Below are 13,309 nucleotides of genomic sequence, written 5' to 3'. Positions count from 1 at the left end.
ACTAAAGAAAAAGAAAAGAAGAAAAAATAGACTATATAACACATGGATGGATAAGGAATAGTACGGGCTACACCGTATGTTAAATATGGACCTGAGTATATATAATATTACACTGTTAGCTGTGTACAATTTTTGGTTTAGGTTTCATTTGCACATTGTGTACAACTGTGATTATGTTTGTACACAAAGACATAAAATGCATTGATTATAAATGTTATATTTATGAAGTAAAATATCTTTGCCAAAACTGATTTTTATTAGTAACTGATATAACATCATCATCATCATTGTCATCGTCATCATCATCATCATCATCATCATCGAGTTTTAGTAGTAATACTAACAACAATGAAAAAATAGTTTAGCTTTTATATTTAGATCTATAATATTACTTTCTCATGCTGTAACATCGTTTGTTAATGGAAACTATAAAAGTGTTTTAAAGGTAAATTCCCGAATTTGCTGCATTGTAAGATATTTCTACGATTAAACTTACATATTAAATAATTTTTCTTGTTTAGAATATCAGTGTCTGTATTTCAATGTGTTTCTGGTTGTCTTAATATTTTTAAGAAGCCCAAACTGGATTTTGTCTTCAAATAATTTCGTACGTACGAAAAACTATTTTTTTAGGAAATAAAATGAAATTTAACCTAGTACAAATATTAGAACGATCAGAAACATGTTTAATATACAGCGACAATTTTTTTAATTACAGTCGTCAAAAAGTCTGTTAGTCGATAACATCTTAAAAATTGCAGCAAACTCAGGAATGTCCCTTTAAAAGTAACTAAACAGCTAAGAAGCGGAATTCTGCCATGCTTAACAGTGTATTTTTATGAGACCCAGAATGATTAATCAGAAGCCATTTTAAAACGCCGGTTGGCGTCAAAGGAAGAACACTGGTTCATACAAAATAGATCACCCAATCTTGAAGACGTCTGCAGAATCTGTTTCCTAGTGAATATCCATGGGTGGTGTCACGCCGATACCTATATACTTGAGCTGCGGTCTTTAAAGATGACAGGGATCTGTTTTTCTGGGACCACCAGTATCCGTGAAAGTCCTTTTAGTGGCTCCGGGTCCGTGAGAACCACGTCAAAACGCCGAATCAACTGTTTAAAAAGATATATTAAAATCAAATTTGAAGAGATGTATTTTGCCTCTCTCTCTCTGTTTCTCTGTCTGTCTGTCTGTCTGTGTGTGTCTGTCTGTGTGTCTCTCTCTCTCCCCCCCCCCCTCTCTCTCTCTCTCTCTCTCTCTCTCTCTCTCTCGTGATTGTTCTCGTGATTGGAGAACGTGGACCGAAATCGTGATATTTGTCACTCAAAACTGGCATAGTAATCTATCTACAAAAGCTTTAAGGGCCATTTGATACAAAAGACGTTTTGAATACTGACAAAAAGTTGTATATATGTACAGCACAAATGGTTTCAGCACAAGTTATATAACTTACTAGACCGTATCATAGTACAATAACGTCATTATAGTAATATATTTATGCAATTTAAATATGAACAGAAATAAATATTGAAAGAAGGGAGAACATAAAGAAAAGACGTCTTTGAGTTCGTTTGCTACCGTCAAAACACGAAACATAAACAAGATATCGGCATCTGATTACGTAAAAATCGATCATCGTATGGTTGATTAGAGTATTGCTATTCTAAAATTGTTGAATATAAATTAAATATTGGGCTAATTTTATTTTCAATCTACACTAAAATGTTGTGGGTTACCTGTGATAAAACTAGATACATCTCTAGTTCCGCAACACGTCTTCCTGAAATTCAAATTATGTTTATGAAAAACAATTATAGCAAAACTCCACATTTAATAAAACATTTGCTACTTAAAAGTACATGTAGTTGTATTTATTGTTTAAACAGTAACCAATTTTCAATATATATATATATATATTTTTTTAAACCCACACAATAATAAACCAATGTTAGTCGTTTAAAATTTCGAATCAAATTAGTTTATCTCTATTACTAGTATTAGTAAATCAAATTATTTGGTTGTAATTCATTTGTAAGCATGAAGTTAAAGTTTGTTTTTGTTTAACGACACCACTAGAGCCCATTTATTTATTAATCATCGCCTACTGGATGTCAAACATTCAGGAAATTTGACATATAGTCTTAGAGAGGTAAGGGATCTTTTAAACGCACGGTTGCACAGACATAATGGTACCATTGCCTATGATATTCCAGTCGTGGTACACTGGCTAGAACGAGAAATAGCCCAATGGGCCCACCGACGGGGATCGAGCCTAGACCGACCAAACACTAAATACTACTGAGCTACGTCCCATCCTCATTTATGTAGATGCAGGTATAACCTTTACATCTGAGGGGCGGGATTTAGTTCAGTCGGTTGAGTGCTCGCTTGAGGTGCATGCGTCGCAGGATCGAACCACCTCGTTGGATCCATTCAGTGCACCACAACTGGACAAAAGCCGTGGTATGTGTTTTGTTGTCTGTGGGAAAGTGCATAATACAAGATCCCTTGCTCCATTAAAAAAATGTAGCGGGTTTGCTTTGATGACTACGAGTCAGAATTACCAAATGGTTGACATCCAATAGCCGATGATTAATTAATCAATGTGCTCCAGAGGTGTCGTTAAACAAAACAAACTTTAACTTTACATCTGAAAGGTTAATAAATACTTTTAGTGGAAACCCGCCATTAGACAACTTTGACAGACCCGTTTAAACATTATATATATATATATATAGAAAAACATTACTGTGGCGAGGGTTTTATGAGTCGTGTTGTGTGGGTGTGGGTAATTTTTGGCATGCTTCCATCAGAAAACTGTTCAAGCATGCCTGTCGTGGGCACAACCTCTGACTTCGCCAAAGAGTTCTGTCCATGCCAGGTGAGTCGTGTTATGGGGCGACAGGTAGATATATAAGGTGGTGGTGAAAAAAAAGAAGAAAAAGACTTGTGATTGATACCCATGTCACCTGGCTACGCCAGTAAACCCGACCAAACAACTTCAGCCAGCCCTTTTACTAAACAATTAGTGGCGTTACTCGACCAGGCTATCCTTTCTGCAGGTTTGATCTTACTTTGATCTAGTGTTACATTTCTTGAGGCTATGACTCAGCGATATTGATCGGCCTCTGAGGTGTCGTGGTTAAGCCACTGGGCATAAGGCTGGTAGGTAAAGGGTTCGCAACCCGTTTACCGGCTCCCACCCAGAGCGGGTTTTAACGACTCAATGAGCAGGTGTAAGGCCACTACACCCTCTTCTCTCTCACTAACCACTAACAATTAACAACTAGCGCACTGTCCTGGACAGACAGCCGAGATAGCTGATAGAGGTGTATGCCCAGGACAGTGTGCTTGAACCTTAATTGCTCAAAAATAAGTTGAAAAGAATGATTGAATCAGCAATATTTTTTACTAATTCATGTATTATATTTCTCGCGGGACTGACCTAAAAGAACTTGTAGTCTTTTGTAATTGCACACACAGTGACCTATATAATACTGTGTATTGTCATGTTTTATTGTTGCTGTGATGTATTTTGTTTATTTAATGATGGAGGGTTGTATGTACTGGCCAGTAAAAATCATATCTGAAGTGTGTGTGTGGGGGGGGGGGGGGGGGGGGGGGCACAACCCATTGTCGTCCTCAAGTGGTGTGTGTGCCCACCCACCTCACCCTCGGTTTCTACAGGCCTCGCCTAGTGGGGAGTCCAGGGGTAACTATCCCCAGAAAAATGTCAAAAAAAATGTTTTGCCCAATAATAGTTTAGCACCCCACCCCCCCCACCCCCGTGCAGGGTAGACACGGCCCTGTATGATATATCTTTGGGGTATTTTATCATCACCTAAGCAGCCTCGTGCTCCAATGCCAAACGGCATGGAAGCGAACGATGCGAGAGAGCTTGTTCGATTCTGCCTCAGCCAGCGTTCAGGGCGGAATTCTTTCGGATTGTCGAACACTTCACCGGACAGTGACATGCCATAGCCAAATAACATAACATGCATCTGTGAAAAATTAACATAGATTCATAGGCAATAAATAAACACATAAGCGATAAATAGACAATGCATGTACCGACTTTTATTTACTAAAATTATCTTAGCTATTTTACGTAAAATTAAAATGTCCAATGCAACTAGATTTATGCAGCTTTAGAGTTTGATAGCTTTACAGTTTCATGTAACTTTAGAATTTGGCACCTTTACAGTTTTATGCAGCTTTAGAATTTGGAAACTATAATATAATATTATGTTATGTTTAGTTTAATATTAAAATATAGCAAAATGGTAACCAAAGCTTGTTACGTCCACTCGTTACGAAATTGACAGTGCTTTTTTTTTTTTATCTATTCTAATTTTGAGGAACAAACATGTAATAGGAGGGATGTGAAGTTCTCTCTCTATATATTTTTTAAAAAACTTTAAAAATTAAACTTTTTTAATAAAACAAAACTATATACTGATGGAAAGAAATAAAGGATCACACAGATAGCAACAAGAAATAATGACTGCATTAAAATCAATTGATATTGTCAGAAGTTGACTGGGAACATATAGACAGCACATTCAACACTACAGACATTCAATACCACATTACAACTTGGTATGAAATACAGACATTACTACGCAAGTAGTGAATTAAATTTGGTCTACAATTCGATGTGTTCCCTTATTTCTTTCCATCAGTATATATTTAAAATTTTAATTTTAATAAATTTTATTTTCAAAACCGCATTAAGATAAACATTCATAGGCGCAACTATTAACCAAGTTTCATTGATATACGACTTTTAGTTTGTGAAAAATAGAACTAAACACGAAACTTTAACGATATACATAACAAAAGAGTAGCCTATGTGGCGACAGCGGGTTTCCTCTCAAAATCTGTGTGGTCCTTAACCATATGTATGACGCCATATAACCGTAAATAAAATGTGTTGAGTGCGTCGTTAAATAAAACATTTCTTTCTTTCGATATACATAACACAAAAGTTAACGCCACCACCGAAAAAGTAAATAGATAATAAAACTAATTCCCTCCTCCCCTCCCTCGGAAGTTTCAGAATGTTTTCCACGTTAAAATGCAATCTGAAAATGACTTTACATATAATCACTTCTAATCGGTAGCCCTCGGTATGATTAACAACTTAAGGTATTGGACTGGAAAACACTATAGAATATACAGTTAGATTTACGGTTAAAATGTTGTACTGCTATGCATCATGGTACAGTAATATAAATATTTTAAGTACACACCCCTGCTGGCACCTGGTACCCAAGAATAACGGTGTCATGGGAGAGTCTTCGGTTGATTGAAATTACCGCTGGATGAATCCTGCAAGTAAGTTAAAACATATAATAAATAATTATGTTCTTAATACATCTGTATAGTCATACTAAGAATGATGGGTTTTGAAACTGGAAGGAAGGGGCAAAACCCTCGGATTAAAAATACAAAATATCGCAAATCTTATGTGATCGTTAAACCTTTTTTATGTGCTAAGCTGATATAGCTATCTTCTATCCATAGTCTATGGCAATCAGAGGCCACAGATTCACACAACTCTCTGACCCTTAAAAAGGATCAACACAACAATGATCATATTAAAAAATCGGATCTCAGCACAAGGGAGTCAAAGGGATGTCTTAACAAGGTCGCCAATAACCAATAGGTGTCAAAAACATAGTAATTATCGCACTTCCTTTTTTGAAAGTCACAATAGTGATTTAGCAAAACCATTTTAACTTTTATACCTGAGTGATTCGCGTACTATCGCTTTGAGGTAGTGCGTCTGTTTGATATGCTCGTAGGTCGGCTGCTGTCCTGGTGGGATGACGTCATTCAGCTCTTTCAGCAGCTTCTCCTGGATATCCCGGTGACGTGCCAGCTCATACAGGATCCACAGGACAGTGTTGGAGGTCTTCAGAACAAAAGATGAACAGCATCAAAGGTTTGTATACATGTATACGCCAAATATGCAGGAGTCTGTAGTATAAACACACACACGGGCGTAGGAATGTGCCGCAAAGTTGGGGCTGGAGGGGGACACACACACACACACATACATATATATATATATAAATACATGTATAAATATATAAAAACCATCGTTGCTGCTACAAAGCGAGGGGCACATACCCTCTTGACCCCCCACCCCCACCCCCACCCTCGCTTCCTACGCCAGTGACATAATAAATAAATACAAATTTTAAAACTAGAAGATCTAGAACAGTAAAATAGGTTTTCAGGAGAACAAGTAGCTATTTATAATGTTAATACATTTCTCAGTTTACTAACATATTTAAGAATTCTACCGGCCTCGGTGGCGTCGGACATAAGGCTGGTAGGTACAGGGTTCGCAGTCCGGTACCGGTTCCCACCCAGAGCGTGTTTTAACGACTCAATGGGTAGGTGTAAGACCACTGCACCCTCTTCTCTCTCACTAACCACTAACAATTAACAACTAAGCCACTGTCTTGGACAGACAGCCCACATAGCTGAGGTGTGTGCCTAGGACAGCGTGCTTGAACCTTAATTGGATATAAGCACGAAAATAAGTTGAAATGAAATGAAATGTTGCACATTCTGGAGTGTAATCCTCAGTATAAACCGGCCTCGGTGGAGTTCTTTCATTTTAATCACATTAGGTCTGTCAAAGTAATGTGGGGAAGTTAGCAGTCGGAACAAAGACCCATACAATGAAAACGTTATCATCTTGAACAATAGTGCTATAAAGAGGATACAATTTGATTTGAGGTTGAAAAGGAAAAGAAGGTAAACTGTGTTTTATGACACCTCGGTGCATTTTAAATTGCATCTATTGATGTCTAACATTGGTTAATTCGACATTTATTCCAAGGATGAGAGATGGGAATCAAGAAACGGTTGTACTACACTTTCTTATACACAGGAGAGCGCATACCATGGAACAATGAACCAACGTAACTATTTTACCGTGTCCACGGCTGCCATCATGGTCTCTGTGAGGCTGGAGACGACCTGCATCTCCGTCAGCTGGTTTTGGGCGAGGATGGAAGACAGGATCCCTTCGTCTTGTAATGTCTTCGTCTCCTCCACGCACCGCCGGCCTGTATGTACAAGTGTTTCAAAGGAAAGGAATGTTTCTTTAACCACATCACAGCACATTTTAAGCTACAGCTCTTTGGTGTTTGAGGGCGGTCGGTGCGGGATCGATCCCCGTCTGTGGGCCCATTGGACTATTTCTCGTTCCAGCCAGTGCACCACGACTGGTATATCAAAGGTATGTACTACCCTGTCTGTGGGATGGTGCATATAAAAGATCCCTTGCTGCTAATCGAAAAGAGTAGCCCATGAAGTGGCGACAGCGGGTTTCCTCTCTCAATATATGTGTGGTCCTTAACCATATGTCTGACGCCATATAACCGTAAATACAATGTGTTGAGTACATCGTTAAATAAAACGTTTCTTTCTTTGGTGTTTGATGCTAGGATCAGACTACCAACTGTCAGCAGAAAGGTGGCCAACTTTCTGCCGTTAGGACTTCTACGACTGTCCAGTTGCTAGTCTGAGAGCTCTTACAACTTGATTATCGTCGTATAACCCATTAGCTGTCAATCTGAGCGCACCCGTCTAAGTCGGGAGTTGGAGAAATGACAACGTAACCGTCGAGTTGGCCAACTTTCTGTTGGCAGTTGGTAGTCTGAACGTAGCATAACATAATAATATGGTCGTTTTGACATTTGGTCACAGAATTAGGCGTTTGTAATGATGTGAACCTATCCTAATTACAAACTGACCATAACCCTGAGTTTGCGTTTAATTTGGTGTTCAGTATTCTTTGAAACATTTTGTAATATACACGTGACAAGATGATTGTCAATAAATATGTTAATTAGAATAAATAAATTTATATAAACATACACACACACACACACACACGCGCGCATAGACACACACACACACACACACACACACACACACACACACACACACACACACACACACATATATATATATATATATATATATATATATATATATATAATGCAGATATACGGGTAGCCAAACACTTATAAATGAATAATATGGTACTGTGCATGCAAAAAAGAAGAACATAATGATAATATCATAAATGTTTTTGGTTTTGAGGGTAGACAGGCGCGTGTGCAGAAGGTGGATATGCCCCCTGATCAAGCAAATTTTGTTTAGGTTTTTTAACACATTTTCTGGGGGAGCATGTCTCGGCACCCCATTACATGTTGCTGCTAAAATGCATGCAAATGTGCCTGGTGGGGGTAGTTAACAACGTTTAAAAATATAAAATTATAGATGTTTTTGATTCAGGTCAAAGATGTTAAACAAATATAACATGTTAAATGTTTTTGGGGGTTAAGTGTGAGTATAGCAAACTTAGGGCAGTTACGTTTTGCATACCAGTCGTGGTGCATTGGCGGAGACAGAAAAAAACCCAACCCGAACGGGTACTCACCCATGATGAAGAATGTATCCCAACAGTCAACAAACTTCTTCCACATGAGGGGGAAAAAGATCCTGATAAATTTGGGTGGAAGTCCGAACATCTTCATATTCAGTTCAAACATGGTCGACACGGATTCTGTGAACTTCTTCGACAAAGCGTCACTGGATCCGTCAATACAGCCAAACCGCCTCCGATACAATAGAAGAGCGATAGCTGAAAAGGAAAAGTGCATTTATGCTATAAAAAAAACTGTCATTACTTTTTGGCTAAACACTAAGGGCTAAGCAGTGGTGTTGGTTTGTGTTGGGGTGGGGGTGGGGGTGCGTGGGGGTGTGTGGGTGGATGGTCAGCGGCCGTTTAACGAGTCTGTGGCTGGCCGCATGCCTTTTGCGGTCACAAGCATCGCATCCAGTCTAGACGCTCTCATTGAAATTTCGATTTTTGTTGTTGTAAACCCGGACCGCACGCACGCGCTGCATCCAGTCTATATGAACCTATAAAACCTGATTCAGGAGGCTGAACGCTCGGTCCATTGCTTGACCTTTTGGGGTATTTGTTTTCTTTCTTTCTTTGTTTTTGAGTGGGGTACCTAGGCTAGGAATGAAAAGTTAGGATAGTTTGGGATAATCTTGGGTGAGCGCTCTCTATCTTGAACAGTAGACCGTGCTGGATAATAAGCGCTTGAGAATGTGTACGATTGCAGTATACACGATTTACATAATTTGACTGCAAGCATCTACGAGTGTTCTTTCTCTCCTGAAAGCACAACATATTAGACATAATAAGGTCACATTGCTACTTTTATATGTGAAGTCACGTGAATTCATCAGCAATATTGCTAACATTCGAAAGCTCATATTCACAAGCCTTTGCGGACGATCGCAGTACTTATCATATACATAATTCGACTGCAAGGGACTACGAGCGTTCTCTCTCCTGAACACATATATTATGCATTATGAGATTAGGTACGTATTTTTCACGTAAGTCACGTAAGTTCATCAACAACATTGCTCACATTCGAGAGCCCAGTTGAAGAAGTTGTGATTGAGATTGTCCACGCTGCCGTCGTCGCGCCGCGCCGCCGCTATGTGGTCGACGAAGTCCTTCATGACGGGGTTCAGTTCTTGCGTATAGCGCTCCATGTGCGTCATCCGCAGCATCGGCTTGTCCATCACACGACGTATGCGTCGCCATTCTTCATCCTGGCTATAAAAATAAGAAAGGCAAGGAATGTTTCTTTAGTAATACGTCATTACTAATACACTGTTTAATCAGCTGTAGAGTTTAATTCACACACACACACATACACACACACACACACACATATTGAGAGAGAGAGAGAGAGAGAGAGAGAGAGAGAGAGAGAGAGAGTGAGAGAGGGAGGGGGGGGGGAGGGGAGGTAGAAAGAGAGAGAGGAGGGCAGAGAGTGTGACGGTGTAGCTCGAAGCCGTTCATTTAAGAATTGAACGTTATATTTTTGACGTTCACGTGATGATAAACACCAAAACCGTTTTACACACTGTATGAATGGCGTAGCGCGTTATAATGATTTACATAAGGTTTTAAAATTTTAAAGGGACAGACCCTAGTTTTAACCCGTGAAAATTAACACTACGTTTAGTTAATCTACAAACCTGTAACACATTTGAATAAAGTTACAACTGAGTGAAACACGAGTCTGTGACTTTGAAATGGTGAAATACCCTCTAAAAACAGACTAAAACTCGACTCCATAACTATTACTTCTCAGACGCACGTGCGTTTTTAAAAATATGAGAAATGCATTTTCTGATATTAAAAACACCAGGATGACCCAAAACACTTCGAATGTACGAAAATGAATAATCTAAACAATAAAATCTAAGTAAAGTATGATTTCAGTTATCAAAAAACTGCTGTTAATAGTGAAAAATGTGCCTTAGTGTTTAAAAACTAGGGTATGTCCCTTTAATTAAAGTTGAATTAGTGAAAAGTGAATGTGAACACTGACTTGAAGGGGATAAAGTGGTTTCAGTGTTACTGTGTGTGTGGATTTCAGAGGAAGTTTGTGATTGTGTGATATTATTCTCGGAAAGGACAGGTCGCGTAATTGTGCACGAAGGGGTATGTGTTTTCGCGCGTGTAAGTTGTCGACTTGGTGTTTTTGTCAAATGTGACAGAGCTGCGCTCGTGTCTCTCTTCTGATTTGTTGAGCATTCTCTGCTATAACTTCTAATAGAAGCTTCGTTTTTGTGGCTTGTCATATAGGCTATGTGTCTCAGATCAAAACCGGAGTCGTTCAAAGCCTGAATTGTCACTGTCACTCACAGTGCAGACGATATTTGTATAAAAATAGAAACGATGGAATCCTCGGGGATTCCGTTGTTGACATAATTGATAAAAAGTAGTTACGGTAATAACATTCTGTTTTTATTTGTTTACCGAAAAAGTGCTGTTTACGCGTTCATGGAAGAATGAACGTAGGTTTTTTAGATCACGTGATAACGTTTTAACCAATCCATACGCCTATTACAAAACAGTAATTATAAAATGGAATTATATATAAATGTGTAACAGGTTCTATGGTTCATACTTGCATGAACGTCAAAAAAAAATCCCGTTACATATATATATATATATATATATATATATATATATATATATATATATATATATATATATATATGTATGTATATCAAATAACAATCGAACTAGTACACCACATCTGATCAAAGGCCGTGGGAAAGTGCATATAAAAGATCCCTTTTTGCATTAGGAAAAATGTAGCGGATTTCCTCTGATGACTACGAGTCAGAGTTACAAAATGTTTGAAATCCAATAGCCGATAATTAATTAATCAATATGCTCTAGTGGTGTCGTTAAATAAAACAAACTTTAACTTTGACAGGCCACAAAAACGAAGCTTCTATTAGAAGTTATAGCAGAGAATGCTCAACAAACAACAGAGACATGAGCGCAGCTCTGTCACATTTGACAAAAACACCAAATCGACAACTTACACGCGCGAAAACACATACGCCTTCGTGCACAATTACGCGATCTGTCCTTTCCGAGAATATCGCACAATCACAAACTTCCTCTGAAATCCACACACACAGTAACACTGAAACCACTTTATCCCTTTCATGTCAGTCTTCACATTCACTTTTCACAAATTCAACTTTTGACAACTGCAATTGTAATATAATAATTGATAAATCTTCTAAATAATTTAACATTCTCCCTTAGTTAGTTCAAAATTCTTACACTAACCGCTTTACAAGAAATCTTCCATTGAAGTGTATAGATCGTTCAATTCTCAGTTAATTATCGTTTGATATTTTTGAGAGAAAAAACCCTGTTTGCGTTATCAGTTGATGTTCAGTTATTTTAAATTGTATGACTATTTATCCACATTTGATTCAGGAAATTAAAATGTATAAAACCTTATGTAAATCATTATAATGAATCGGAGATTTGATGGGGAAAAAACCTAATGTAACTTTCTAAGGAAATTTCCTTATTTGTGTATTGATACAGTGTTATTTGTGTATTGATACGCCATTCATACAGTGTGTAAAACGGTTTTGGTGTTTATCATCGCATGAACGTCAAAAATATAACTTTCAATTCTTAAATGAATGGCAGTTTTTTAGTCACGTGCTATCCTCTGGACCAATCAAAGCATTTATAATAACAAAAATGTATTTATAGATTAGAATTATATAACTTACGACAACAATATCCCAGCGTCCTCTCCTCTGAGGGTCCTGTATTCTTCCCACTGGGGGACATTCAAACGGGACGTCTCTTGGCCCAGTTGTCTAACAAGCTGTTCGGCTGCCATTGCATCCATCACAAACACCGCGTCGAAAGAATTACCAAACTTCTGCCTGTAAATAGGTCCGTATTCATGCGCTATCTGAAGCTGCTGTTCATGGTTGTGTTTCATCTCGTCTTTTACCAATATTTTCGCAATATCAAACACTGACAATTTTATCTCAGGCATTTCACTTAGAGGTTTTACGGTATCTGGAGCATGTTCCACCGTAGTACTCGCAGACTGTCGCCTTTGTGATTGCAAGCATCCGTACTGACATATCTCTGGCAGAAATCTGTTGGCTGTTCTTAATGTTCGCGCCATCTCGGACCAAACTTGCATGATGCAGCCGCGTCGGTAATTATGATTAGTACGGTAAAAGAGGGACGCCCTTGAAAAGCCTTGTTCTGGTATTTAATTTAACTTCTGTATGGTAGGAAATAAAGATACGCACTTTTGTAGATACTGTTTATGTGTCATTCCTTTCACAGGACAGCATACAATGTGGTTCACTCAGTATCCACCAAGTATTATTATATATGTGTCACTCGTCCAAGCTGAATGGGTTTTTTGTTATCATAGTCCTATCAACTCGTAATGATATGAAGAAGTCTATTGTAAAAAAAAAAAAAAAAATGTGTCACAGCCTATTCAACTCGACCCAAATAAAATTCGCACCCAAATCCGACTCGTTTCATACCAACTTGTCCCCGCGAAGGGTCGTCAAAGCTGGGGTGGAGGTTTGATGGTGTATGCCCTTTAGCACCCCTTAGATCAGCGTCTGGTAAATATACCACCCGTCCAGGCTTAGTAGCTAAGGTCTTCCGTTTAGCTTATATGCTAGCTTCCGCTGTATCAAATCGATTCTTATGTTTAGTACAGATAGAGGCGAAGACAAAATGTTGCAACAGCCAAGGTATCCAGCATTTGTAACTTGTAATCGATAATTCTGTATAGAGTTAAAGTTTGTTTTGTTTAACCACGTCACTATAACACATTGATTTATTAATCATCGGCTATTGGATTTGAAACATTAGGTAATTTTG

General features: G+C 38.3%; 1 protein-coding gene across 1 annotated transcript; it reads right to left on the bottom strand.

The window, feature by feature from the left end:
- Window positions 1–666: 666 nt before the first annotated feature.
- LOC121366250 (1,25-dihydroxyvitamin D(3) 24-hydroxylase, mitochondrial-like) lies at window positions 667–12,836 on the bottom strand. Its single transcript, XM_041490766.1, has 9 exons — window positions 12,178–12,836; window positions 9,480–9,670; window positions 8,471–8,674; window positions 6,955–7,088; window positions 5,754–5,920; window positions 5,256–5,334; window positions 3,845–4,004; window positions 1,740–1,783; window positions 667–1,115 (listed from the first exon to the last, which is right to left on the bottom strand). The coding sequence occupies exons 1-9, from the start codon at window positions 12,603–12,605 to the stop codon at window positions 993–995; spliced, it is 1,530 nt and encodes a 509-aa protein (XP_041346700.1). The 5' UTR covers window positions 12,606–12,836; the 3' UTR covers window positions 667–992.
- Between the last annotated feature and the right edge of the window lie 473 nt (window positions 12,837–13,309).

The sequence above is a fragment of the Gigantopelta aegis genome, chromosome 3, assembly GCF_016097555.1.
Source record: "Gigantopelta aegis isolate Gae_Host chromosome 3, Gae_host_genome, whole genome shotgun sequence".
NCBI classification, from domain to species: domain Eukaryota; kingdom Metazoa; phylum Mollusca; class Gastropoda; order Neomphalida; family Peltospiridae; genus Gigantopelta; species Gigantopelta aegis.
The sequence above is the reverse complement of the archived record's forward strand: the minus strand, read 5'-3'. Positions and strand labels throughout refer to the sequence as shown.

Excerpts from the sequence above, each read along its gene's own strand:
- LOC121366250 (XM_041490766.1), bottom strand. The coding sequence starts at position 12,605 with ATGCAAGTTTGGTCCGAGATGGCGCGAACATTAAGAACAGCCAACAGA. Across the intron at positions 7,089-8,470 it reads GGATACATTCTTCATCATGG|GCCGGCGGTGCGTGGAGGAG; the intron begins GTGAGTACCCGT and ends TTGTACATACAG. Across the intron at positions 1,784-3,844 it reads TGGAGCACGAGGCTGCTTAG|GAAGACGTGTTGCGGAACTA; the intron begins GTGATGATAAAA and ends TTTGAATTTCAG.